Here is a 25,075-nt window from a genome sequence, read left to right as displayed (position 1 = left end):
CGGCTTGTTGCCTCTCGCTGAAGGTCGTCCACCCGTGTGAGGAGCTCGGAGACTCGGGCACTGAGAGCGTCCACATCCTGCACGGTGGTGTTGAGCTGGGTGGCATGCTGTCCTAACAAAACTCCCTGCTGCACGAGAGCCGAGCGGAGTGGATCAGATCCCGCTGAATCCATGATCTGGTCAGACTGTTCTGTCAGGAGAAATGGGCAGGATTCAGATGCGGGTTTACACAAGGCTTTATTTAAAGCAGAGGAGGCAGAGCAGATGAGTCACATTCACAGGATTACTCGTAGTGACTGACAGAATAGTCGAAGCAGATGAATCAAACCAATGAGTAACGTTTCACAGTTATTTGTATGACCGCTGAGACCGGAGGGATGACACTGAAACTTCCAAGAGCTCTGCGCCTTGTGGGAACAGGGGGCAGAAAAAATCAGCCTGAGGACAAGACACGACAAAGGTGAGTGCCAAGAACAGCTAGAAGATCAGAGCTATTGATACAAGTAACAACAGTCTGACAACAGACAGAGAAACACAGGGAATGATAAAAGGGAAAAAAATTAGAAGAACATAGAAAACAGGTGGCGAGCAATTAAGGTTTACAACACAGAAACAAGGAGGGCGGGGAAAACTCAAACAGGTAGACGTGGTGAGCTGACAAGAGATCCAAACACACACCAAAAAGGCAGGTGATTAGCCCCGAGACCCGACAGATTGAATGACTGAATGAACAAATATAAAAATAAAACACTATATACATTAATTCATATTAAAGCAACTGTATAAAGGGTTTTTCAGTCAAAAATATTGAGTGATTTTCAAAAGTTTGGTGTTTTATTAACAATAAAGGAATATTTCACCCAAAAAATTAAATAGGTTAGTGTTTCATTTTTTTATAGCTCTTTTTTTTACTACTATAAAAGTCAATGTAGACCAGCAAATGTTTGGTTATCCAGATTCTTAAAAAATATCTTCTTTTGTGTTCAGCACAAGAAATAAATTAATATAGGTTTGGGACAACATGTGAGTGAATAAAAAATGACAGAAATTTAATTTTAGGGTGAACTATCACTTTAATTACAATCAGCAGCATGTAGCCTACTGTCCCTTCAAGACCTGCACACATCTAATATACAGACAGACATATGTGTCTTTCGGTTGATTAATTTCATTTTAGACATAACCAACTGAGTCTATACATAAACCTTGTGTGTTTTGACAGTGTTAGCACAAAACATAACTTAGTTCAATAATCAGGCAGAGTTTGAGAGGATTTTTCATTTTCATGTGTGTGCTTTGAGTGTGCTTAGATAAACCACACATCAGAACAGCACATGAATCAAACATTTAAATAACCAGTAAGGCTTTTAAGCAGATGCAAAAAAAAAAAAAGTACTCTTGTGAATATGTGCAGTGTCCTGTGAAAGTAACTCTACCAATGAGTTAACACTGATGTTAATGTATGTTGCATTATATAGATTCTGCGGCGCCAAAACTGCAGCTGATAGTATGTGGGCTGCAGCACAATACAACTAGGGCTGGGTGATATATCTAACGATATGATCATGCGCATCTAGTCCGTAAATCTGGTTCCGTGATTACAGCTAAATCGCCATCCCCTGCTTTTAAATGGAGCAGCATTTAATAGACAGAGCCGTAGATCACTGACAAGCTACGCAATATCGCGTTCATTATCCCAGATGAATCAACTATAATAATGAATATGATATAATGTAGCTTGTAAGTAACGATTGTAACAATATTTATTCAGATCATGGAGACATTCTTCATATTCTTCAAATTTTCATATCGCACAACCCTACCCTAAGCAGAAATTTCGGACCGGGGGCAGACCGGACCACAAGGGCACCTTAGCATTGGACCTCAAAGGTGCAGGGGCTCGAGACCCCCCACAACACCCCCGTGCACGCCACTGAAAGCAAAGGTCATCTGCAAATCAAAGTTCTTCAACAGTCTGGGGTAAATAGGGCTTGATAACTGGAAGTGGTGTCACAGAGGATGAACGCTAAGCTTAGTGCATATTTTCATATCAGAAAGCCATGTGGATTTAATCAAATGGAAAACACAACAGGGGGTCACTGCAAGGTTGCTCACTGTCTGTCTGAATAATGTCACTGAGTTCTTGCACTGTCTTCCTCAACTAACTAAAATGCCATAATTGCAAGCCTGCGGGATTCTATTGACTAAACTTGGGATGGATAGGAAGGACTGACTGGAAGACGTGCAGCAAGCATGTAAACAGCATGAAAGGACAATCGCCATAAATCGACTCGACTTTGAGAATTAATCTTGACAACGGCTCAAACTCCTAACACGAGAGCAGCAGGTTGGAGTCATGTGGACTGACCAGTCATGCCTGAACTTCATCCCACGTCTAGCCCAAAAGCCTCGGCTCTGGCAAAGGTCGCTTCTGTTGACTAAACCCTGTGATCTGGTGACAGAAGACAAGAGTATCTCATGAGGATTGCTGCCTTGACACCAATACAACTGGGTAATTTTGCTCTTTGAAGTCCTCAGAGTCCAATAAAGGATCAAATGCTTGACTGTAGGACCTTTGGTCTTGGACTGAGATTAAGTCCCAGTGATTTAAGTGAGTCTTAAATCACTGCTCTGGACAGCTACAGCTGCTAATGATATCAAATAGCATAATGAACTTAAATCTGATCCACAGCTAGTGGTTGTTAACATGTATTTTTCTTTTTTGCATTAAATCTATTTTGTCTGATATTTTTAGGCATCCTCATTAATTTTATTTCTGCCTTCTTCAGCTCTATAAAATACTGCCTTCGACATGGAATGACATAAAATCCCATCCAAAATGATAAATTAGAGTCATCCATGCTCATAGCTTTGTATTAATGGATCACTTGTGTTGTTCTGTTGAGTTGTGTCTTTCATAGAGTTGCCTGAATTTTTATGAGATGAACTGAATCACCATATTTAATTTCCCCTGAGTAATGCAAATTTCCTAAATACTTCATCCTAATGTTGTACTAGTTGCACTTTTTAAATTCGGTTCATAATTACTTTACCTACCATATAGACTGCTTGGCTAGCTATCTAACATTACCAGACAAAAACTTCATTATTAAAAACCAAATATCGCATTTATTTTTATTTATTTATTTAAGATGCAGGGTGTTTTAGATCATAACAGAGGTGAGAGGTGAATATTCTGTAATAAAACTACTATCGCTAATTGTTCCTGTAGGGTCTAAATGTACAGGAATCAGTTACTGTTATAGAAATATAATTTCTTGCATAAATTTTAGTATGCATGAAATACCATTCATTAATCTAAAATAATGCTCGAATTTGCACTTGGTTATGTCAAACTGTTGCAATCTGGAAGACAAATGAAGTTGTGTGCTTTTATTTTGTGTTGTATTGTTATTTTCCCATGAGATGTTCTATAGTGTATCACTGCAAATGTTTGCAACCTCCCTTTTTTCAATACTTCACTTTAAATGTACAGTATACGTGTTCTGTGTTAATTAAAGTGTCTAATTCTCACTGCACATCATGGACGGTTCCAGAATCATGTGAGTGTTGTTTGAAAAGTGTTGCAGTCTGTCAGCAGTTACCTCCCATACAGGCGTTAATTACGTGACGAGATGTGTATCCTCTACACACACTGTGATCTTGGATCAGGGTTGTTTAGTCTGGCGAGACCTGTATGGCTTCGCTCACTGATTACTTAAGCGTGGAGTGAGGGCAATGTTCCTTGAGTGAGGGAGACCAGATCTCTGCTCGACTGTGTAGGCATCAAAAAAGTGGGAAAAAAGGGCATAAACCAGTGTTTTAAGCAACATTAACCTCCGTAGTAAGGACATACACTCTTCAAAGTTACACTTGTGTAAGCATTTATGTGATGTAGACAAATGTGAAAAGCATGTACACATAAACATCTGCTCAGTTCACATTAAGGACCATTAAAAATTGACCTCAAACACACATTAAAGGCTTCAATCCTTGACTGTACTTGTGTCCTCCAGACAATTTTGAATGTGTCTCTTATTCACCTTCTTGCACAAATCCTCAACTCTGTCTTCTCTTTCCAGAGTTCAGCATGTGTTTTACAGCCTATTGTGTGTATGATTGCCTTGCGATGAACTTAAGCGTTGTTGGCAGTGACGAATGCTAATCAGATGCACATGGGTTTAAACAGGTTCTCAGAAGGGCTTCTCTGTTTGTTTGGAGAGGAGCTTATCCTCGGAGCCCAATTGAAGATAATTATCTGAAGCGGCGGCGCAAATGAGTTCTTGCTGTGACCTGCCGTGTCTTTTGGATGAGGGCTTGAAGAGTCCTTGGGATCTCAACATTGTGAGGAACGTGAAGCTTGTTAGTGTTAATGACAGTTAGAGCAGCGAAATTTTGGGCGTTTATGTCATAAACTTAGCTCAGAGTCGGCTCGGCTCGCTTGAATGTGATCTGTGCTGCTTCTTGAACAGGGACCACGCTTGGGAAATCATACTAATGCATCTTTAATACAGATGGGTATTGCTTTTGAGAAACTACAGGCGTCTCCAGAACATTAACAAAGTGTCTGTTTAATGTTCTACAGCACATTAGCGTTGTGACAGTGTTCGCGAAACCCTGTGCTGGTGTTCCTCAATCCTCCGACTCAGAGTCTGTTCCCAGCCTCTTACACGAAGTAGTATTTGTCAGCGGTTAATTCAGCCTGAACTGCTTAATGTATGGACTCCATTTAGATCATTTCAATCGTTCAATTGTTGTGTTGTTTTTATTTTATTTGACTTTTATATATTAATTTGAGATTAATTATTTGAATTGCAATTGATCTTCTGTGTTGCATCTTAATTGTGATTGGTCTGTTATTTCTCTTAAATGTTTAATATCTTTTGTAGTTACTGTTAAACTGTTGATCACACTAGGCTTTGAGCTTCTGAAATTACTTAATTGCTGCAAACCATGCATCTTTAAATTTGAGTGTCAGAGTATAGTTTGTGATGTTTAATTTTCCTGCTGGTGAAATTTCTTTGCACTATGCAAATTCTCAGGTCATATTTCGCCAAAATGTGATGAATTTTGATATGTCAGTACATGTTAGGGTTGCAGTATGTTGTAAAAAAAAAATATTCTGACATTTGAGTTTTTACTAGTCACAAAAATCTGAGTGTATATATGTAATGATAAAAACTTCCTAATCATCCGGAAGAAGGAGGCGGGAACCAGCGCACAATCAAAATGAAACTTTAATGACAAAAATAAACACAAAACAGCGCATATACAGATCTTTCTTTTCAAAAGTTAAACCATCTAGCTTTTATTTTGATGGTTTGTCAGCTAAATAATGTATGCAGTGAAGTAGTGTGAAGTACAGCTCATAATATTGTGTTGCATCTCAGCTCAAATAACACTGCAGTGAATGTGATATATTTATTTTGTTAAATCACAGCCTTCAGTGACATTAACCTACATCACAATTCATCACTAGATACAGTTTCTGTGGATGAGCAATCATTCTTGTTTATTTTGCTGCCTTGCAAGCACTGCTGTTTCTTGCAAGAAACATACACATTGCATGAAGCATGAATAGTGCAGGGTTTCTTGATCAGATGGCGAGGTATTGACCAGTGTGTTTTCCCTCCAGTCAGGTTTGATCAGAACTCAGGGTGCGGATTACTTCCTGAAGCCATTGCATCCACATCAGGCACTTCTGGAGAACTTCTCAGCCCCATCTGACCACCATCCCCACATTTTATACAAAAGATCCACTCCAACACAGAACAACAGAGGCAGAAACAGGAGGTCGACTGAGCTAAAGACGGTCAGCAGAAGAGATTCAGCTGTCCCGTATCTATGGAGAACCACACAGACGGATCCAGAGGAGTACCAGCATATGCTGCACAGTCATGACGGCACACGGCAGAGACAGCACTTCTGTGGAAGACGGAAGAAATGTATGTAAGGACATTCTCTTTCCAACCGCACCTTCAGAGTCATTAACACTGAGCTGCTTTCCATTACATGGTGCTGTCAAAAACATTCATTAGGAGGACAGGGATTTATTGTAGACGATGTTCATATGTACAGAGGTCACAGCTGTTAAAGGGTCAGTTTGAACATGTTTTCATGACATCATCACACCTGTATTGTGTTTGGTCAGGCATGAATTATCTTCACCTACTCTAAACAAACACCACATCTTCACACTGCATTTGATCTCTGAGTAATATTTTACGAACTGAGAAACCAAATCTTATATGGCACATGAGGTAACAACTAATATAGTTTGACACACATGGCATGCATTAATGTCTTGTACGGGCCAGAGTTTTTCACATATGAAGCTATATGCTGAAGTAGTAATGCATTTTCTTTGGGGAACCAAAACTGTGTGACCTAGTGTTGATATTGTCTTGGTCCTCTGTTTCAGATATGCCTAAACCTCCTGAGGACGATATCTATATTTTTCCGGATGAATATAAGTTCATGCCCAGAGGGAAGCGGGCCGTTATGTTCAAACCTCAGACGCACAAGAGGCTTAATGTAGAGACCCTGGTGGTGGTTGATCACAAGATGATAGACAATCACGGCCATGAGAATATAACCACATATGTCCTTACTGTTCTTAACATGGTAAGTTATCTGTCCATGTGTCCATCCATCCAAACATCATGTATCCGTACATCTATCTATCCATCTATCAATCCATTGTGAAGAGTTAGCTGCCTCCCCCCCTAATTTTCATCGTCACCCCATCCCTTAATCGCCGCCCATCACCAGGCTCCCGGCAGGAGTGTGTGTGTGAGAGAGGAGGGGTGCTGAAATAACCTGGGCTGGCGGTGTGTGTTGCGGCACACCTAATGCAATTGGAGCCTCATCACCGCCACTATTTAAATGCAGAGCGCGCCTCTCCTCAGGAGACCGGTCTCATTCCCGTGCACGCACACTGGTGTCCTCGTGGGTCCAGGAAGGGTGTATAGAAGGTCTCCCACATCACCAGAGACGTGAGCTGGCAAACCCGTGGTCCAGACAAAAAACGCATCCATTACACGGCCATCGGGCAAGGATGCCGAAGACGCCACCCCTCGCGCCCCTGACCGAAGAGGGGAGCGCATGCGGTCGTCAGACTTCACCCCTTACCTGGACCCTTTTTTCCTGAACACCGCCTGACCTACACAAACCCCGCAGCATGGCGAGGACACCAGATTCCCTGATTATTTTGGACACTCTTCCCCTTTGGACACTTTTATTTCCCTGTGTTGCATTATTTTCTGTTAATAAAAAAACTCTCAGAGGCCTGACAACACCCCCACTTTGTCTGTCTTTTGCTCCACCCACCACACCATCTATCTTCATTCATGGATGCATCCAAGATATCCATGCATCCATACATCCATCCATCCATATGTATTCATCTGTCTTATCTATCATCCATGTATCCATCCAATTAGCAAAGCATCCATCTCTTTCCATCCGTACAACCATCTGGAAATCAATGCATCCATCTCTCCATCTGTTCATCCATCCATTCATGTGCATATTGCATCCATTCATCTGTTCATCCATGTACCTGTCTGTGCATACCTTCATTCATCCATGCAACCATTATGCATTTGCATCGATTCATCAATGCACCCATCTGTCTATCTATCATCCATGGATCCATCCATGGATCTGTCGAGCTATTGATGCATCCATTTGTCCATCCTCCCATCCACTCATTAGTTTCCCAGTATTCTGTGGTTGAGTTTGCTCTGAATACATGGAAAAAAATGTCAAACTGAGGTCAGAGCACCTGTTTTCACTTCACTGTGGCATATCTGGTTGACCAAATGGACTAGCTAATGATTGCTGAAAGTCAAAGTGAGTCCATTTGGGGTGTGCACAGTGAAAAATGTAAGCACATATGAAAACACTCTTTTAGACTAATGGAAATAGGATTGTGTTACATGTTATGAACATACCCATCAAACATAGACTTTGTGAAGGTGTTTTAAGAGTCCTAGTTTACAAAGGATTAGTGAAATACTGACACCTGAAACCAAAATCCTCACCTCTTGTGTTGGTGTCAGTGAAAACAAAGACAAAATAGCAGGAATGAAAGACCTTGTATTGGGACTAAGTGTTTGTATTTATGATACCTGAGCACTTCAAGCCATCCAAAGGACTTTATCTTCATCTCTGTTTCAAAGGCCGGTGAAATGTGCGATTAGGGATTCCCTTAAGTACATATGGTATGCCTCTATACCATACACCATACACATCCCTGCCATACACTTCTCATTTCTCCAAAAAGACACTTCTGATTGTTTTGTTAAAGATGGTCATTTGAGTTTAGATGCCTCCATATAAATGCACCATCCTAATGCAGATTTTTCTGCACTGTTGCTTATCTCCACAAAGGTCTCAACACTTTTCAAAGATGGTACGATTGGAGGTGACATCAATGTAGTAATTGTTGGACTGATACTGCTGGACGAAGACCAGGTGAGTTTATGAACTGGAGATGTTTGGAAACAAAGGAGGAGATTTTGGCTCTACTGCACTGATAATGCATGTTCAAATGAATATGTTACATCAACACCAAGTGTATATTTGTAAAATGAATGAGAGTTAAAGCCCACTGGAGGGGACTGAGGTCATGGACCATGAGAGGCTTAGATAACACAGAGCTTTGAAACCAAATGAAAAATTACTTCAGAAGGTGGATTTTATTGCCCTTGAGAGGCTTGTCTCCTTCATCCTCTTTGAAACCAATCTGAAAAGGTCTCATTTTTATGATGACAGTTTAATTGGATATATAGCATTCCATTGGATTCCAGCCAGATGAGGGATGAGTCTGTAGGAAAGCTGGCCAGCAAACACCGATACACCTGTGCTAATGTTAATGAAGCTTGCATTAGCCACCGGCTGAGGAATGCAGAAAATTGCCCTTATTCCCCTTTTGATTGGAATAATTAGCCGCAGTCACTCGGGATCAGTGATGAGGGGCTAATTACCCATAGACTCATTTACTGAGGTGGGGTCAGCAGAGGTAGCTGGTAATTACTCAGCCCATTTTGAGTTAGTCTCTTAGCTCTATTCACTAGTTGCCTGTGATTGTTTTGTTCTTTTGACTTCAATCTGCACTTGACTCTACTTAACTCTCTACTCACTCAGGATGGACTAGTGATTAACCATCATGCAGATCACACTCTGAACAGTTTCTGCCAATGGCAGTCAGGACTGGCTGGACGAGGAGGTCGCCGCCATGATCATGCCATCCTGCTAACCGGTCTGGATATCTGCTCCTGGAAGAATGAACCATGTGACACTCTGGGTAAGCAAATAAAGCTTTAAATGCACACCCTCAATGCAATGTAAGTAGGTTTGGATAAAAACACCCGCTAATCTACAATGGCATGGGTAACTCAAAACCTCCTCTCATGCTGCATTAATGCCGCTATGTGACATTATGAGACAAAAGCTAACTCTTAAGATGATACCAGGTTTTATTGTAATTTTGCTATCATTAAAGGGTAACAAATCACAGGTGTGGTGGGACATTTGATATTTATGACCTAATGTATACTGTACTGCCAGTAGTTATCATTCAACGGCTCCATTTAGCTATTGCTAAACTGTTAAGTTATTAGAGGTACAGTAGGAAGCTTTTCCTCTAATAACCTGTTCCCTGTGAGAGCTCAGGCTGTGGTCTCCACCCTGTGCAACATATAAAATAAAAATAAAATATTAAATAAAAATATTTCCCCGCTAACCCCTAACCCCATTAGCAAAGCTAGCCATGGCACTCAAATGCAAGGCCACGGATCAAAGGCTGCTAGGAACACAACATTTGTGGAGTGTTAATGATTAACATTTGAGTGTAGACTCACGCTCAGATGTCAAGAGGTCAAGGGTTATGGGAGATTTCAGGTCCCTCAGAGGTCATGGACTGGAAGATTAAAGAGCTCTGCCAAACCTTTAATACTAGCATGCACTATTCCATACAGTATCAATACTGTAGACTGAGAAAACCACTGCATGCATTGGATTACCCTCATGCATCGTTTCCGCACATGACAGAGAGATATTGAAATATATATTTGTGTTATAGTGCTTATTTATGAGATGGCAACATGTTTTAGTAACAAATTGTTTTCTTTTATTTATTTTACAACATAAGAATCCATATATCAAGTGTAATGAAATTTTTAGTATGATTGTTTTGTCCCGCTTGAGATTTTCAGTAAGGCCAGAAGATACAAATAAATCACAGAATGTTCTGGTGCAACACATTTGTGCCATACGTGCAAGTATTAAATCACTCTGTGTGTGTGTGTGTCAAAAAAACAGCACATATATTAAGTGATTAAATTAAAGGATAATAAATCAGACTCCTTTGGTCCTTTTGGGGTTTGACTTTGGTCCAACATACACTGGACTTCATCGCCACAGGTTTTGTATTAAAGAGTTAGAAAGTCATAATTTGTCATAAAATACAGTTCTCTTAGATCTCAGACCTACGTAGCGACACCTACAGAACGGTTAAAAGCATTTTGTGAGGTTGCCTTTCTATTTTTATGCTTTCTACAGTTAATATACCACTCCTAGCTGTAGACGGCCTGCATATAATGTGTTTCAGATTCATGCTGGTCGAAGTAACTCGTATATCTGTTCAGATTTCCTGCAACAGACTCGAAACAACTGGATTTGATCTCTAGCTCTTGAACTAGCAAACCTTGATCTGACTACAGCAGTCCATCAGTTGTTCTCGCACAGGAAAACATCTTGTATTTACTGCCCTCTCTTTTGAGCAATGTGGATTATGTACGGTTCAAAAGTTTGGGGTCAGTAAGATTTTATTTACTTATTATTTTATTTTTTTAACAAATTAGTTGTTTTATCAAAAAATGTTAATAATGTTACTAAATATTTCTATTTCAAATAAATACTGTGTATCAAAGACTCCTGAAAAATAAAATATATCAGTTTGCAAAAAAAATATTTGTCATCTCAACTGTCTTAAACACTGATAATAATCAGAAATGTTTCTTGAGCAGTAAATCATAATATTTCAAAGTAAATCATCATATTATTCTGATTTCTGAAGATCATGTGACACTGAAGACTGGAGGAATGATGCTGAAAATACAGCTGCACATCACAGGAATAAATAACAGTTTAAAAGAGATTCAAACAGAAAAGTGTAATCATTCAATCAGAATTTTGCAATATTACTGTTTTTACTCTATTTTTGATTAAATAAATGCAGCCTTGGTGAGCAGAAAAGATTTATTTCGAAAACATTTTAACACCAAACATGTGATCGGTGGTGTACAGTCAGAGGTGATCTGGTGCAAAATTATTGTCGCTGACACTTTGGCTCCTTTTATGAGATGTACTTCATAATAAGTTACAGTGGTACACTAGTCAAGACTTACATACTCATCATCATTCCTTCATTCATCCATCCATTAATTGTTTTGATTTCAGGCTTTGCTCCAATCAGTGGGATGTGCAGTAAGTACCGCAGCTGCACGATCAATGAGGACACTGGTCTTGGTCTGGCCTTCACCATCGCACACGAATCTGGCCACAAGTAAGAGTTCAATTTATAATTCATCTTTGTTTGATTTCCTCAAATCCGGTTGCCTGCACTGGATCAATGAAAGCCATGTTTTTCACAGCTTTGGAATGGTCCATGATGGCGAAGGCAACATATGTAAGAAGTCAGTTGGAAATATTATGTCTCCTACCTTGGCAGGACACAACGGTTTATTCTCCTGGTCATCTTGTAGCCGACAATATCTAAATCGATTTCTAAGGTGAGTTTTTTTTTTTCTTTCTTTTTTTTTTTTTTTACATCTAGAATCCTTTTCCCAAATAACAGTTTGAAATCCCAGTATCATAAATGCATGTTTTTACAATGGATCAAAACAGCGTAGCAGTGTTGTGGCTGATATTTGTATTTAAATTTGAGTCACTTGGAAAGACCATCTAAAATCACATGATCTACCTATTCACAGCCCAAAGCGGCATTAGAAAAAAGCGTGCAAAGATATTAATAACCTGCCCTTTAATGACCATCTCCTGTCCATCATTCATCAATGCAGAATCACCCAGCATGAGTCCAGCGTGAGTCTAGACACCAACCTCATCTTTAAAAGTAGTATTTGTAGTGCTCTTTTGGTTGTGAGCAGCTCCGGCAAGTTTTAAATTTCATTTTCTGTCTGAGAGTTTGTCAGATGCTTAGAGCTGCTTTACTTGTTTCTACACCTCGTCTTCAGCAACGCTTTATGTGGAGACTTAAGAGTTGTTTGAAAGTGCAGAAGAAAATGGGGCTTACAGCAATCTGCAGGATTTTTGACCTGGTTATTATGGCATATTGTGCATTGTGGTTGAAGGTTGATATTTGTTTCCTGGCACAGAAAAGTTCAGGGATGTATGCTTTCAAAAGTGTTAATAAACGCCAGGTCATGAGTTTGATTCCAAGGCAACGCAAGAAGTAATAAAATGTATTCCCTTAATGTAATGTGTACCTGATGGATAAAAGCATCTGCCAAATGCATAAATGTACATTTTAAATACAAAAGTTCAGTAGAGTCCCAATTCAGACCAGCAGTGATTTTGGCGATTCCTACAATAATCTTGATACATTTGAAAGCAAGATTTTTTTTTCTCTGTCCACACTAGCATTTTTTAAGTTTGAAATGTAGGAAAATGTAAAAATCATCTATAACAGAGCATATGCACAATTTTATAAAAGTTTACTGAGATGAGACAGAAACAATTGTTTTATTGGCAGAATTAGCATCTGTGGTCTTAATCACAACTGCCCTGATGTTTTGCTACAGGACAGCAAACCCGGGTAAATCTTTACAGGAATGTAAAAAGAAGATTGTACAAAGTAACACGTCTGTGGCATTACTGTGAATGTGAATATCACATAAAAGGCACATACCAGTATAAACATTGATGTCAATTGGTACAGTATGCATTTCATGACTACACACAGTCCACACTACAATGTAAAAACAATGTTTTCTAATGTATCTACTTGATAGATAAGGAAGGCTTTTACTTGACCTAATAAAAGACTATAGAGGTTGTCAGGACATTAATGTCATCAGACCAAACAGGTAAACTCAAATACTTACTAGCTGCTTTAACAACCTTATTAACTACGTTTCCATCCACTTAATTTTACTGCATAAAAACACTGAATGGGGATGCCAAGATGTGCATACATTCTAAAAATGAGCTCAACTGAGTCAAATTATTTTTTATTGGCAAAGAAAACATTTCCATACTACAGATTAAATTACTTGATATTGACATTTAATTAACGTATATTGTATGTGTTATATGGCACCAGTTTATGAAAGTGAAAAGTGAAAGTGAAGTGACATTCAGCCAAGTATGGTGACCCATACTCAGAATTTGTGCTCTGCATTTACCCATCCGAAGTGCACACACACAGAGCAGTGAACACACACACACATTGTGAAAACACAGCCGGAGCAGTGGGCAGCCATTTATGCTGCGGGGCCCGGGGAGCAGTTGGGGGTTCGGTGCCTTGCTCAAGGGCACCTAAGTCATGGTATTGAAGGTGGAGAGAGCACTGTACATGCACTCCACTCCACCCACCTACAATTCCTGCTGGCCCGGGACTCAAGCTCACAACCCTTCGATTGGGAGCCCGACTCTCTAACCATTAGTCTTCCCACGACTTTATCAGGAACTTTTTTGTTCTCATCATCTTGCTGGATGGAGACTGCTTTATTCACAAATGTTTTGTGATATCACCCTAATGTGATATTCCAATTTTGCACATAAGTTAAATTCACAGCTTTGGATGGAAATATAGCAAATGTTTATAATTGCACTCTTGAAAACTATTCTAACTCAAACTTTCAGTGAAACGTTTTCTTATAAAAGACAGCGGTGACCATGGCATAGTTCATAGACAGCCTACATTTATATTTGCCTAATTCCAGTTCTATCCAGGCTTCAAAAATGTTTCATTTTCAAAGATTGTCATGATTGACAAAACGTGCAAGAATCATAAACATTGGTAGCAGAGTTTATTTTCTGTATTAATCCAAAAGCTGGTGCTGGGTCCAAGTACCCCAAATCTACCAAAATGCCAATGGAAAAATCCTTGTTTGTCACAGAGATTGTTTTCTGCAATAATCCAAAAGCTAGTGTTTTGTCCAAATCCACCTTGTTGAGTTTGACTTGAGTCCATATCCTTAACCAGTTGAGTTTGAGTAGGAGACATTTATTAATATCTTGGTGCTTTTAACTTCCTGGTTGGTCTACAAAAATACATCATCCTTGCAGCACTCTCTTTCCCTGATTACATGCTCCACTGAGCTCCACAGATTTGCCTCTTATTGGTCTTTACAGTATATTTTGTCTTTTTGTATTCCACACTTTGTTTGTCAGACAGTGGGCTGCGAGATGAAGTGGATCAACTTGTCAGACACCATTCTGGCTTTTTGGGTTCGCTTCTACAGTAGCTCTGAGTTGTCAAAACTCCTCTCAAAATGCTTGATCCAAATGTGAAAATCAGAAGATCTTACCGGATCCAAATTTTTATAATGATGTACGAAAGTTTCAGAGGCAGTGTGTAAATGTGATTTAAAATGAAGATCGTCTTTATTTTTTAACGTTTGAAAATTTCAGATAAACATATTTGGACTCAAGGACCTTAAATACTCACCCTCATGTTATTCCAAACCTGTAAGACCTTCGTTCATCTTCAGAACACAAATTAAGATCTTTTTGATGGAATCTGAAAGCTCTCTGACCTTACATAGACAGCAAGGATTTTACAACGATCAACAAACAGAAACGAAGTAAATACATCGGTAAAATAGTCCGTGTGGCATCAGGGCTTCAACTGTAATTTTAAGAAGTTGAATACATGAGGGTAAGTAATGACACAATTTCAATTTTTTGCGTGAACTAACCCTTTAGGGGCCTGTTTACACTTGGTCACTGTATGCGTTTTCTCTGATTAGATCAGATCAGATCCAGTCATGGAAAGACCATGTGTAGATGCCCTCCAATTTTCTTTCAAGACATTTCGAGAATGGTTTTTAAATCCTATTGCTCAAACCACTTCAATTCAAGATCAGATTTATATCCGTTTTGCGAAGACACATTTTTTGTGGCCAAGTGTAAATGGTTCTTTCAGAACTGCTAGGACACCTCTGTTTAATGCCAAATCTTTAGCTGCTTAGCACCCTATAGCACCCTCGTAGAACCGGGCCTGTCCTAAGTGTTGATAACAGGTGTGAATTTGGAACCAACCGATCAATCAAAGCAAACTACATGGTCAACATGGTAGTGTGACAGCTGCTTTTGTGTCACCAGAATCTGTCTGTCTCCAGAACTGGGCATCTGAAGGCGAAAAAGTGCCGTATGTTCATCCCTTGTTTCTCTTTTCACACCCCCAAAAAACAACAGCACGCTGCAGATAAATACGGCGACTCTGTCTCCATCATCTGTTTCCCATTCCTCATCAGCAGCCTCACCTACGTCACCAATGTACAGCCTGCAGATCACAGAAGTAGCTGCTCTCAGACCTTCTGTCGTTCCTCTCCATACCCCTTCACTTTTATCACTAATAAAACAGAGCTTGAAAGGGAGTCTGGCCAGAGCCGGTCTGTCTTATAGCTGTCGCTCGCCTAAATCTGAGAAGGAAACTTAAAGAGGTGACACTGGGAGAAATGAGTGATGATGAGGAACTGAATCAGATTCATCTCACACTAACACTGGCCCAGATGCTGCCACATTGATCCATCTCTAAGTAATTGGAAGCAGGACTTACGTGTGCTGCAGAAGAACAGGGCTCCCTTCACAGGATGCACTGAATCACTGAGGGATCGCTGGATGTAGTTGACTTTATAATGGATTGTTCTTCAACAAGGACATCTATGGATACAATGTGTTCGAGTGACTGCTTAATTTTACTAGTCAACTTGTCATTTGGAAATGTATACATTGGAGCCATGTAAAGATCAAGTGACGACATGCACTACTAGTCAACACTGACCCAACGATTCAACTAGTGGTTGGACTAATAAACTTACAGACTAATCTTACTAAGAGCATTAAAACATCACTTGTCTAGAAGTGATGGAAATAAACTCAAGTTGGGCTGTATTCAAAATGAAACCAAAATGGTGAAAATTACATTATAAAACTGCAGAAGCTGATTTAATTACATTTACATTAAGTAATTTAGCAGACGTTTTTATCCAAAGTGACTTACAAATGAGGATAATATTATTGTTATTTAGTTATAAATGGTAAAAAAATAAATAAATAAGAATAACACTATACATTATTATTATTATTATTATTATTATTATTATTATTATTATTATTATTATTATTATTATTTTTATTATTATTATTGGTGGTGGTATTTTATAGCCATGCTCATAAATAAAATTTTTTTACCAAATTCTGCAGACCTAGTACAAACCAGCCTGGATCTTTCTTTCTTTATTTCTTTCTTAGCAAATAAATAAATAAAAAATAAATAAAATCATACATATACACATCATACAGTGTAGAGGCTACGGCGTATGTCTGAAACAGAAGTGTAAATCAGCCTTAATACACCAGTCGATGTGACCCCCATTACAGACCTACATCCCACACAGACTCACATACTGACCCAGTCTCGTCATGGAGCGCCTGCTGAACTACTTCATTCAGGGCTTCACTGTGTGTCACGCTACTACAACACAAGCTATTAAACATTGTTAAATGTTTTCTCATGATCCTTGATATCGCTTACACGCGGAGCCTCACTGTGGGACGTATAAAACGGCAGCGTTCAATAACATACGTAATGCTGAAGTCAGAGGATGTGTTGAAAAGAGAGATGTCTAAATGTAGCCGAGGTAACTCCAGTTGTTATGTTGTCATGGTTCCTGCTCTACTGTACGGGACTTGAGTGGTTTTACAGTAGTATTTGTGTCTCAGTACTTCACAGGCCACCTGTCTGTCTGACGAGCCCAGTGCCATCCAGGAGTACAAGTACCCTGAGAAACTGCCCGGAGAGCTGTACGACGCTGACACGCAGTGCAAGTGGCAGTTCGGAGAGAAAGCTAAACTCTGCACTCTGGACTTCAAGAAGGCAAGTCCATTAGTAGCAGTATTACGTATTGCTTTACAAATGCAAGACCCCCGAAATGAGTCATGAGTGCACATGAACAGCAACACATGACTGAACGTTTTGTGTACTGTAGAAGATGAGCTGTTTAGGTTCGGCAGGAAACGCTGCTCATTTAGCCAGTTAATGAGGCGATCGTTTACACTGCAAAACTACATCACTAGAATGTTTTTTTTTTTTTTTTTTTTATGCCAGTAAAAGATTGCACACATCATTTTGCTTTCATCTTTTGGTGTCAAGAGCTTTCTGTTCTTTGTCAGGAAGAGAAAAGAGAGGAAACTTTATAAATTTCACTGTGATCTTGAAATTAATCTAGATTAAAATGGCTCATTCAAATTCTGCCGAAGCCATTCAGAATATGTGTTACCCAAATAAAATTGACAAACAGTAAGTCTTTGAGAAGGGGTTTATCAAGCTAGGTGGTGCATTAGAAAAGGGGCTCATCTCCGGCTTCCAAAATGCATGACAAAGGGTTTGAAAAAGCTGTAAACTAATTCCACATTGCAAGGTGCAAACAACATTATGCCTGTTTCACACCAATGTTTAAGTTTTTTTTCAAGTTTGTAGGTGTCAAGGTACAGAAACCAAATAATTAAATGTAAAATAGCACTGGATAGTCTTCAATGTAAAAATGAAATATACAATCAAACCTACATTTATTCAGACACCTTAAACATTTCTCACATTATTACAGTTTTGCTATATATATCAAAAATTATATCTGGTGTCTGAATAATTTTTGGGTTGACTGTTAAAACTACAAAGTAATTCAGTCAAGAGGAGTGAGTGATTTTCTTGGATTATCATTACAGCAGCCAGTAGCTAAATTAGGCGCGGTCACTTTAAGGGACGATGAACGCATCCAATATAATACACGTCGCATTTTTTCCCTCAGCTGTTTACTTTCACTTAAGAAATAACTGACAGTTTTTTTCAAGCATAATTTCCAAGGTGGATATTTTGACATGTTTTGTATGTATTTGTCGGCACAAGCAAAAATAAGCAAATTTGATGTTCAAGTGTTTTTAGGCACCTTTCTCTTCGCATAAGAGAGCTTGGTTCAGTTTTGCTGTCCGTGATACGCGGCTCTCTCTCTCTCTCGCTCTCGTGTGCACCGAACACCAGTAACCAGCTACTCCGTTCAGCTTTTCCATTTTTTTTGGGCTAAAGCAGGCAGTTTTCAGGCTGTGTGTTTTTTTTGTTTGTTTTTTATATTATAACAAGCAGCAATGAAGAGTGTAGCTCGCGCAGTTAGCTCCTTGAAAAAATAAGGGGGGTGATTGTTGTTCTCCACTCTCACCAGCCATGCTCTGAGGAGGCTCTGGGAACTCCTTGTCGCCTCGTAACGCTAGTGACAGACATGACCCTCATCGGCTGGGGTGCGGTGATAAGTGGCCACCCTGCCCGTGGTCTGTGGAGACATATAAACTTCCTGAAGATGCTGGACATGCTTCGAGCATTAAAACACTTTCACCCAGACCTAAGAGGTTATTGGTACATAGTTCCTGGTGTCTCAAACAAGGTTGCTGAGACCATCCTCAAATCAAGAGCTCCCTCCATGAGGAAACTGTTCACCTTGATGTGGAAACCTTTCACCTCCTGGTGTGGAGACAGCCAGCTCGACCAAGTTAATTGGCTGGTTGGTACAGTTCTAGAGTTCCTGCAGGCCATTCTCTCCACAGGGTTGACCCAATCCACCCTGAAGGTCTACATGGGGGCCATTGTGGCCTACTGCGCCCCTCTTGATGGCCATTCAGTGGGCAGACACCCTCTGGTTGCATGTATCCTCTGTGGTGCGCTAAGGCTGAGGACTCTGGCCAGGAGAAGCTTATGCTAAGCGGTTGATCAGAAGGCTATCCTAAAACCTTGAGTCCTCTGATCTCCCTTCACCCTTGGGGGTCAAGGCTAACTCCACTAGGAGTGTGGTGGCCTAAAAAGCTTTCTTAGCAGGTGTCTCCATGCAGGACATCTGCAGTGCAGTGGGTTGATCAAAGACCTTAACCTTTGTGAGGTTCTATAAATATTTATTATTTTTGTAATAAATACGCAGCTTTCGACTGCTCAGTTAATGACGTCAGAAAGATACAAAGAGCGTACATTAGCCAGTACGATGGTGGGGATAGCTGACTTGTTAAGGTTAGCCATTAGCCTAGCCCGGATACCTCTGCACTTACCCCTCTTCGGCTTCCTATCACGCCGCTTGTGGCGCCTCCACTGTGGGGGAGATGCAGCAGTGGTGGTCGGTGATGGTGAAGGCCCCAGAGCAGAGTTTAACTTAAAAAAAAAGAAAAAAGAAATTGGCCGACATCGTGCAGAAACTCACGACTGTATGTGTGCTTAAAGAGAAGTAGACGCGGTAATGTACAAAAACACTGCGACTCACAAGACAAAAAACATGAAAACACCGTTCTGACGGGAGAGAGAGAAGCCGCTGCCTGTGGACGTGCTGCCATCATCATGTTGCTCTGTGAAATATTCCAATTTTGCGCGTAATTTAAATGTGCAACTTTGGATGGAAACGCGGCTTGTTATAAGAGATTATGGACCTCTTTTTTTTTTTTGTTGGTCTAAGCATTAAGGGATCCAAAATATTGTCATGCAGAATAAGACTTTAAAATATGTTATTTATAAGTATTAATAATAAGCCAATTTGATAGTAATATTCTACTAATAAGCAGTTAGTCAATAGTGAGATCTGCCCCCCAAACTAAAATGTGACCCACCCAGGTGAACGTGTGACCTGCATCCAGAGAGTCTGATGCACACATGCCCTGATGTGTGCTGCTATATTCACATCGGATTGCTCATAACATCAGGAGAGTACTGTCTTTATTTCTCTGTTGTTCAAATCAGCTGTAAAGTTATTCTACGATGCAGCAATTCAGGTCTGAACTCAATAGAGTTTTGCTAAAATCATTTTCCCACTGCGTAGTCTATACATGTAAAATTGGAGCTCTCTGCAGAGAAATCTGATAGAGTGTGGCTCTGGCCAATCTTTCTTCAGTCCTGCTCGCTCTTGTAAAGCAGATGCAGAGCTAAATATACGTTGGAGAGACGCCAGTGGGAAGCTGTTTTCACTTTGCTCCTATTGTCCTGACCTCTACTTCACAAAGAAATGAGACGAGGTCATGGGCACTGATGACACTGATGGACATAAATCAAAATGAATGATAAGTATAACATTTTATAACATATTTTACCAACCTATATGTCAATATAATAATATTTTTTTCAGAAGGATTTAAAATGTAATTTACTTTAGGTTAAAACTTTTTTACAACGGAAAAAAGTTACTTAAAAAGTATGCATTCAATTGATCAAAAAGTGAAAGTATAGACATTTAAAATGTTTTTACAAAGGATTTATATTTAAATAAAAGATGTTATTTTGAATGTTTTATTTGTCAAAGAAAAATAAAATGCATCAGTGTCAAGATTGGACCTCCCAGATCTATTCTAAGAACATTCTAAGATTCTAAGAACATTACCATTGTTCTAACAATGTTTTCAGCGGGTAGTTTTATTTTTGTTCCCAGAACATTCTCTCAAAAGATAGGATAACGTTTTCTAAAAACATTCTAAAAATGTTTATTAATAACATCATTAGAACATTATCCCCTAACATTCTAATTAAGATTTAAGCAGAGGTTTAGATGTTGATGTCTGTTTCAAAATAATAGTTTGATTTGATGTCACCATAATGGTGGTAAGTGTTGGCTTTAGTTGTGCAATTTGACACGTGACTTGTCAGTGTTGTTTTTTAGCTGCTGTAATCTTTATTATGGCAAAAACAGCAGGAGGACATGTGCATGACGCTGATTGCTTGCTGATGTATAAGACATCACCAAATATGAGCTCCGGTTACATTGTTTCACCCAACCTTATGTATGGCGTTAGTTGCGTATTATTTGTTAAATTGACTCAATGGGTCAACAGCCTGAGAGCCAGCTGAATATAAAGCATATAATTTCAGGAATTTGAAAAAAAAAAAAAAACTTTTTTTTTTTTTTTTTTTTTTTTTTGTCACACAAACATCAAGTTTCAGTGTACTGTATGACTCTCAACAATGGTGACATGCTTCATGCAGCAATGTATTTTGGGTGCGTCATACAAAACATACATCAATGGCACCCAGAATGCATTGCAGCCTGAAGCATGTCACCATTGTTCAGATTCATACACTAATTATTGAGGTATCTGTGTGTCTAAGCATTCTGTGTTGCAAAGAGGTTCATGAACAAAGTAACTTAAAAAGAATAGACAATATGTATTATATAAATCTGCAGGATCCTATGCATTGCAACACATTTGCTATAGTCACTAACAGAAAAATAATAGCATAGACTAGGCTCCTGATAAAACCAGTTGATCAGATCGTTACATGATGAATTTTTTATCTCAGCAAGTAACCCACATCACTTGATGATTTTTTTTCAATGCTCACTGTTTTCGCCATAACAAATATAGTTACAACAGTTAAACAAAAAGTAACTTTGAAAAGATTCATACTGCATAAGTACTGATCACCATAATGGTGACGTCAAAATAAACTATTATTTTCAATAAACCATCAGTGCCTCTGTTGATCTCTATATAACTCTTTTACATTTACGAAAGACATAAAGTCAGTCTTGTTTATAATAAGTTAAATTGGTAATACTGTTTTTGGGGTTATTTACGATGGAGTTTGACATCAAACAAAGGTTGGGTTTTCACTTTCAACCAACATTTGACTTCTGAGCCCCATATAGTGTAATGGGAAGCTTTATAAGAATGTTAGAAGATAATGTTCTAACAATGTTATCAATATACATTTTTAGAATGTTTTTAGAGAATGTTATCCTACCTTTTAAAAGAACATTCTGGGAACTTAAATAAAACTTGCCACTGAAAAAATTCCCAGATAATGAAAAATTTCTAGTTGGGCTGTTTTGTCATGTGTTTCAGTTCCTGTTTTGTCTTACTTGGTCTGTTTCCTGTCCTTTTTTAGTCTGGTTATTAGTTGATTCCCCACACCTGTCTGTTCCTCATTATACTGCCTTTAAAAACCATAGTCCTTTCAGTTCTTGTTTGTTGGGTCTGCCAGTTACAAGTCAGTATGGGTGTCTTCCTTCCTCCTGTTTGCTTTGTTGGATTTTCCCATGTGTTGGATTAATGAAGACTATTTTGCTTATCCTCTTCTATATGTTCCTTCCGTCAGCGTAAAACGTGACAATCTACTGTATTTTTTAAGTAATTGCAGACTTGGTGAGCAGAAAAGACAATTTTACAAACCCCAACCACAGTGTATAAGTAAATAAATGGCTTTGACCAAGAAACAGTTAGCAGTAACAAATGAAAATTAAATAATGATACGTTTAGTTTTTTTTTTAAATTTTTAAGAAGAAAAATTGTAAATGGGTCAATATCACTATAAAGTGCTTTTTAAGACTTCACAATTTACAAAATAAATATATGAGATTTTCTATTAAAATTCATATTTGTTGTATTAATGAGGCTATAGGCTGTTAGAAATGCATACTGGTCAAGCTCCTGCACTTTTTATAAAATAACTGCAAGCAGACAATTTTGGAGTGAACCACGAAATATGTCCACCCTGTCATGAACAAATTCAAAGTAGAGTATATACATTTTCTTTTCACATAATGATTATAAAAAGTAGTTTTTCAGAAAGATAATTTGTCCCTTTCTCAACAAAACATTTTACTTAGTGGGAAAAGGGTTTTTAATTACTGCAACGTTTTGGATATTAAAGTGCCCCAATTGTGCAATTTTAAGGTTGCTAATATTGTTTTATGAGTCTCTTAAAACAGGTTTATATGCATGCAAGGTCAAAAAAAACTTTAGTTTTCTCAAAAAAATTTATTTTATTTGACCTCGTTTCTAAATTATTCGTACATGACTCGTGTGAAGCAGTTCAAAGAATCAGTCTCTATAAACCCCTCCTTTCCGTGATCCCTCACTGCTGTGATTGGTCAGATGGCGCAGTCCTGTGTGATAAGTCCAGAGTCGTAGTGATTGCCATGATGGAATGACAGCCAATTTGAGCCGGAGTCTGATGATGAAATGGTTGAACTGGCTGATTAATAAGAGATTAATTTGCAAGCACGACTGGAGTAGGATGTTTCAGTGGTATGTGTCATATGTTAACAAGTTTGTGGTAATTAAAAGATGTGATGAAACAAATTTACTCTCACAGTGTAGGATACAGCGTCTTCTTGACATGATGTTAACCACACAGAAATATTACTGTGTGTGGGAAGGCATGTTGGCTATGTAGAACGTATGCAGAAATTATGAAAATGTGTTACTTCGTGACATAGAGCCTTAACAGAAAAAGATTCCAATTTCCAATTGACTCGTTGAGGCAATTGCAAGCATGACACACTGCATGAAAGGTAATATTTGAAAAGGCATAATAGTGGCACTTTAAAGTGTTTAATTATCTTATAATCTGTTATAATACATCTAGTGGAAATTGAAGATACATTTTCATTAGACTGTAAGAGCAAAGCACAAAGAGAGCTTCATTTCAGAAGAGCAGCAGATGTCACTGAACTGTTTCTGTAGATGCCGAGCTCTCTCTGCTTTCACTGTGAATTAGTGTCTTGATATTGTCTGGCCGCGGGACTATGATGAGCACTGTGTGATCGTTCTCCTCATGCTCAGCAGGAACAGATTTGAGGAGGTCTCGCTTTAACACACAGCTGCAGAACTTGTGCTGGGATCTGGACCGAGGTCACTCTGGCAAAAAGCTGTTTTTCCTCCCATCTGTGCACCCATTGTCAAAATATGATACAATAGTCCAGATGTGAGTGATACAGACACATCAGCGGCTCCTCGCTCTTCTCATAGAGTTAGTGAATGAGACGAGCATTGTGTTAAAGATGTAGACATATGGGAGCTGCTCTTACAGGACAGTAAGATACTTTTATGATGTCTGATGAATCATGAAGTAGGTTTTACAAATCATTGTTCAGTAAGATACTTTTTCGTTTACTTTTTCGATTTCGAAATCTAGAAAATAATTATCTGAATCTTTTCCAAACTATACTGCAACCTCCAAGTGGATTTTGGTATAATGAAAGTGACATGACATTCAGCCAAGTATGGTGACCTATACTCAGAATTCATGCTCTGCATTTAACCCGTACACACACAAACTGGTTTAAATACCCCACAGTTTTAATAAAACTGCTGTCATATCAGGATGTTATATTACAAGTATTTATGTTCGAAAGAGCTCAGCGTTCAGCAGAGATGTGCAGGCCTGTCACTTCTCATATCCGTGATGATAACCAAATATAATCTCAAATGTTCTCTAAATGTTTGATGCAATAGTAATGACATCAGTATTGAGGACAATCACTTGAGTAAAGTGATTCTCTGCTATAAAAACATTCCAAAAACCAAATCAACTGAAAACATAATTTTTAATTGTTAGAAAACAAGCAGAACTATAAGTAAGTACAGTGTTCCTGTAGCTCAACTGGTAGAGCGTAGCGTTAGCAAGCAAGCTAGCACAAGTTTGGGGGTTCGATTCCCTGGGAACACATTTGTGGGGTGGTGTTGGCGCAGTGGATAAGATGCATGCCTTTGGTGTGAGAGACCCAGGTTTGAATCCACTGTGAGGCACCAATGCGTCCCTAAGCAAGACACTTAACCTCTAGTTGCTCCAGAGGCAATGGACCTCTGACATATATAGCAATTGTAAGTCGCTTTGGATAAAAGTGTCAGCTAAATGAATAAATGTAATGTCAAATAATTCTCATTAATTCACAACTACATGTCTGCTAACTCTCAGAGTAGACTTTTAGGTTTAGGGTTAGTAGAATAAGTTGGCATATACTTGCAGAGGTTGTGTGTGAACGCATGCACATATTCCGGGTAATCACTATCAGTGTGAAAG

The 25,075-nt window shown here is 38.9% G+C and overlaps 1 protein-coding gene across 1 annotated transcript in view; it reads left to right on the top strand.

Moving 5' to 3' along the window:
• LOC127975431 (A disintegrin and metalloproteinase with thrombospondin motifs 16-like) overlaps positions 1-25,075 on the top strand; it is a 119,794-nt gene that overhangs the window by 17,087 nt on the left and 77,632 nt on the right. The window contains exons 4-10 of the mRNA XM_052579475.1: positions 5,636-5,945; positions 6,422-6,624; positions 8,395-8,478; positions 9,151-9,310; positions 11,467-11,572; positions 11,661-11,798; positions 16,978-17,131. Of these exons, the coding sequence (XP_052435435.1) occupies positions 5,636-5,945; positions 6,422-6,624; positions 8,395-8,478; positions 9,151-9,310; positions 11,467-11,572; positions 11,661-11,798; positions 16,978-17,131 (1,155 nt within the window). The remainder of the gene's footprint in view (positions 1-5,635; positions 5,946-6,421; positions 6,625-8,394; positions 8,479-9,150; positions 9,311-11,466; positions 11,573-11,660; positions 11,799-16,977; positions 17,132-25,075) is intronic.

Source organism: Carassius gibelio, chromosome B16 (assembly GCF_023724105.1).
Source record: "Carassius gibelio isolate Cgi1373 ecotype wild population from Czech Republic chromosome B16, carGib1.2-hapl.c, whole genome shotgun sequence".
Taxonomy (NCBI): domain Eukaryota; kingdom Metazoa; phylum Chordata; class Actinopteri; order Cypriniformes; family Cyprinidae; genus Carassius; species Carassius gibelio.
Note: the sequence above shows the minus strand (reverse complement) of the source record. Positions and strands in the feature narration are given on the sequence as shown.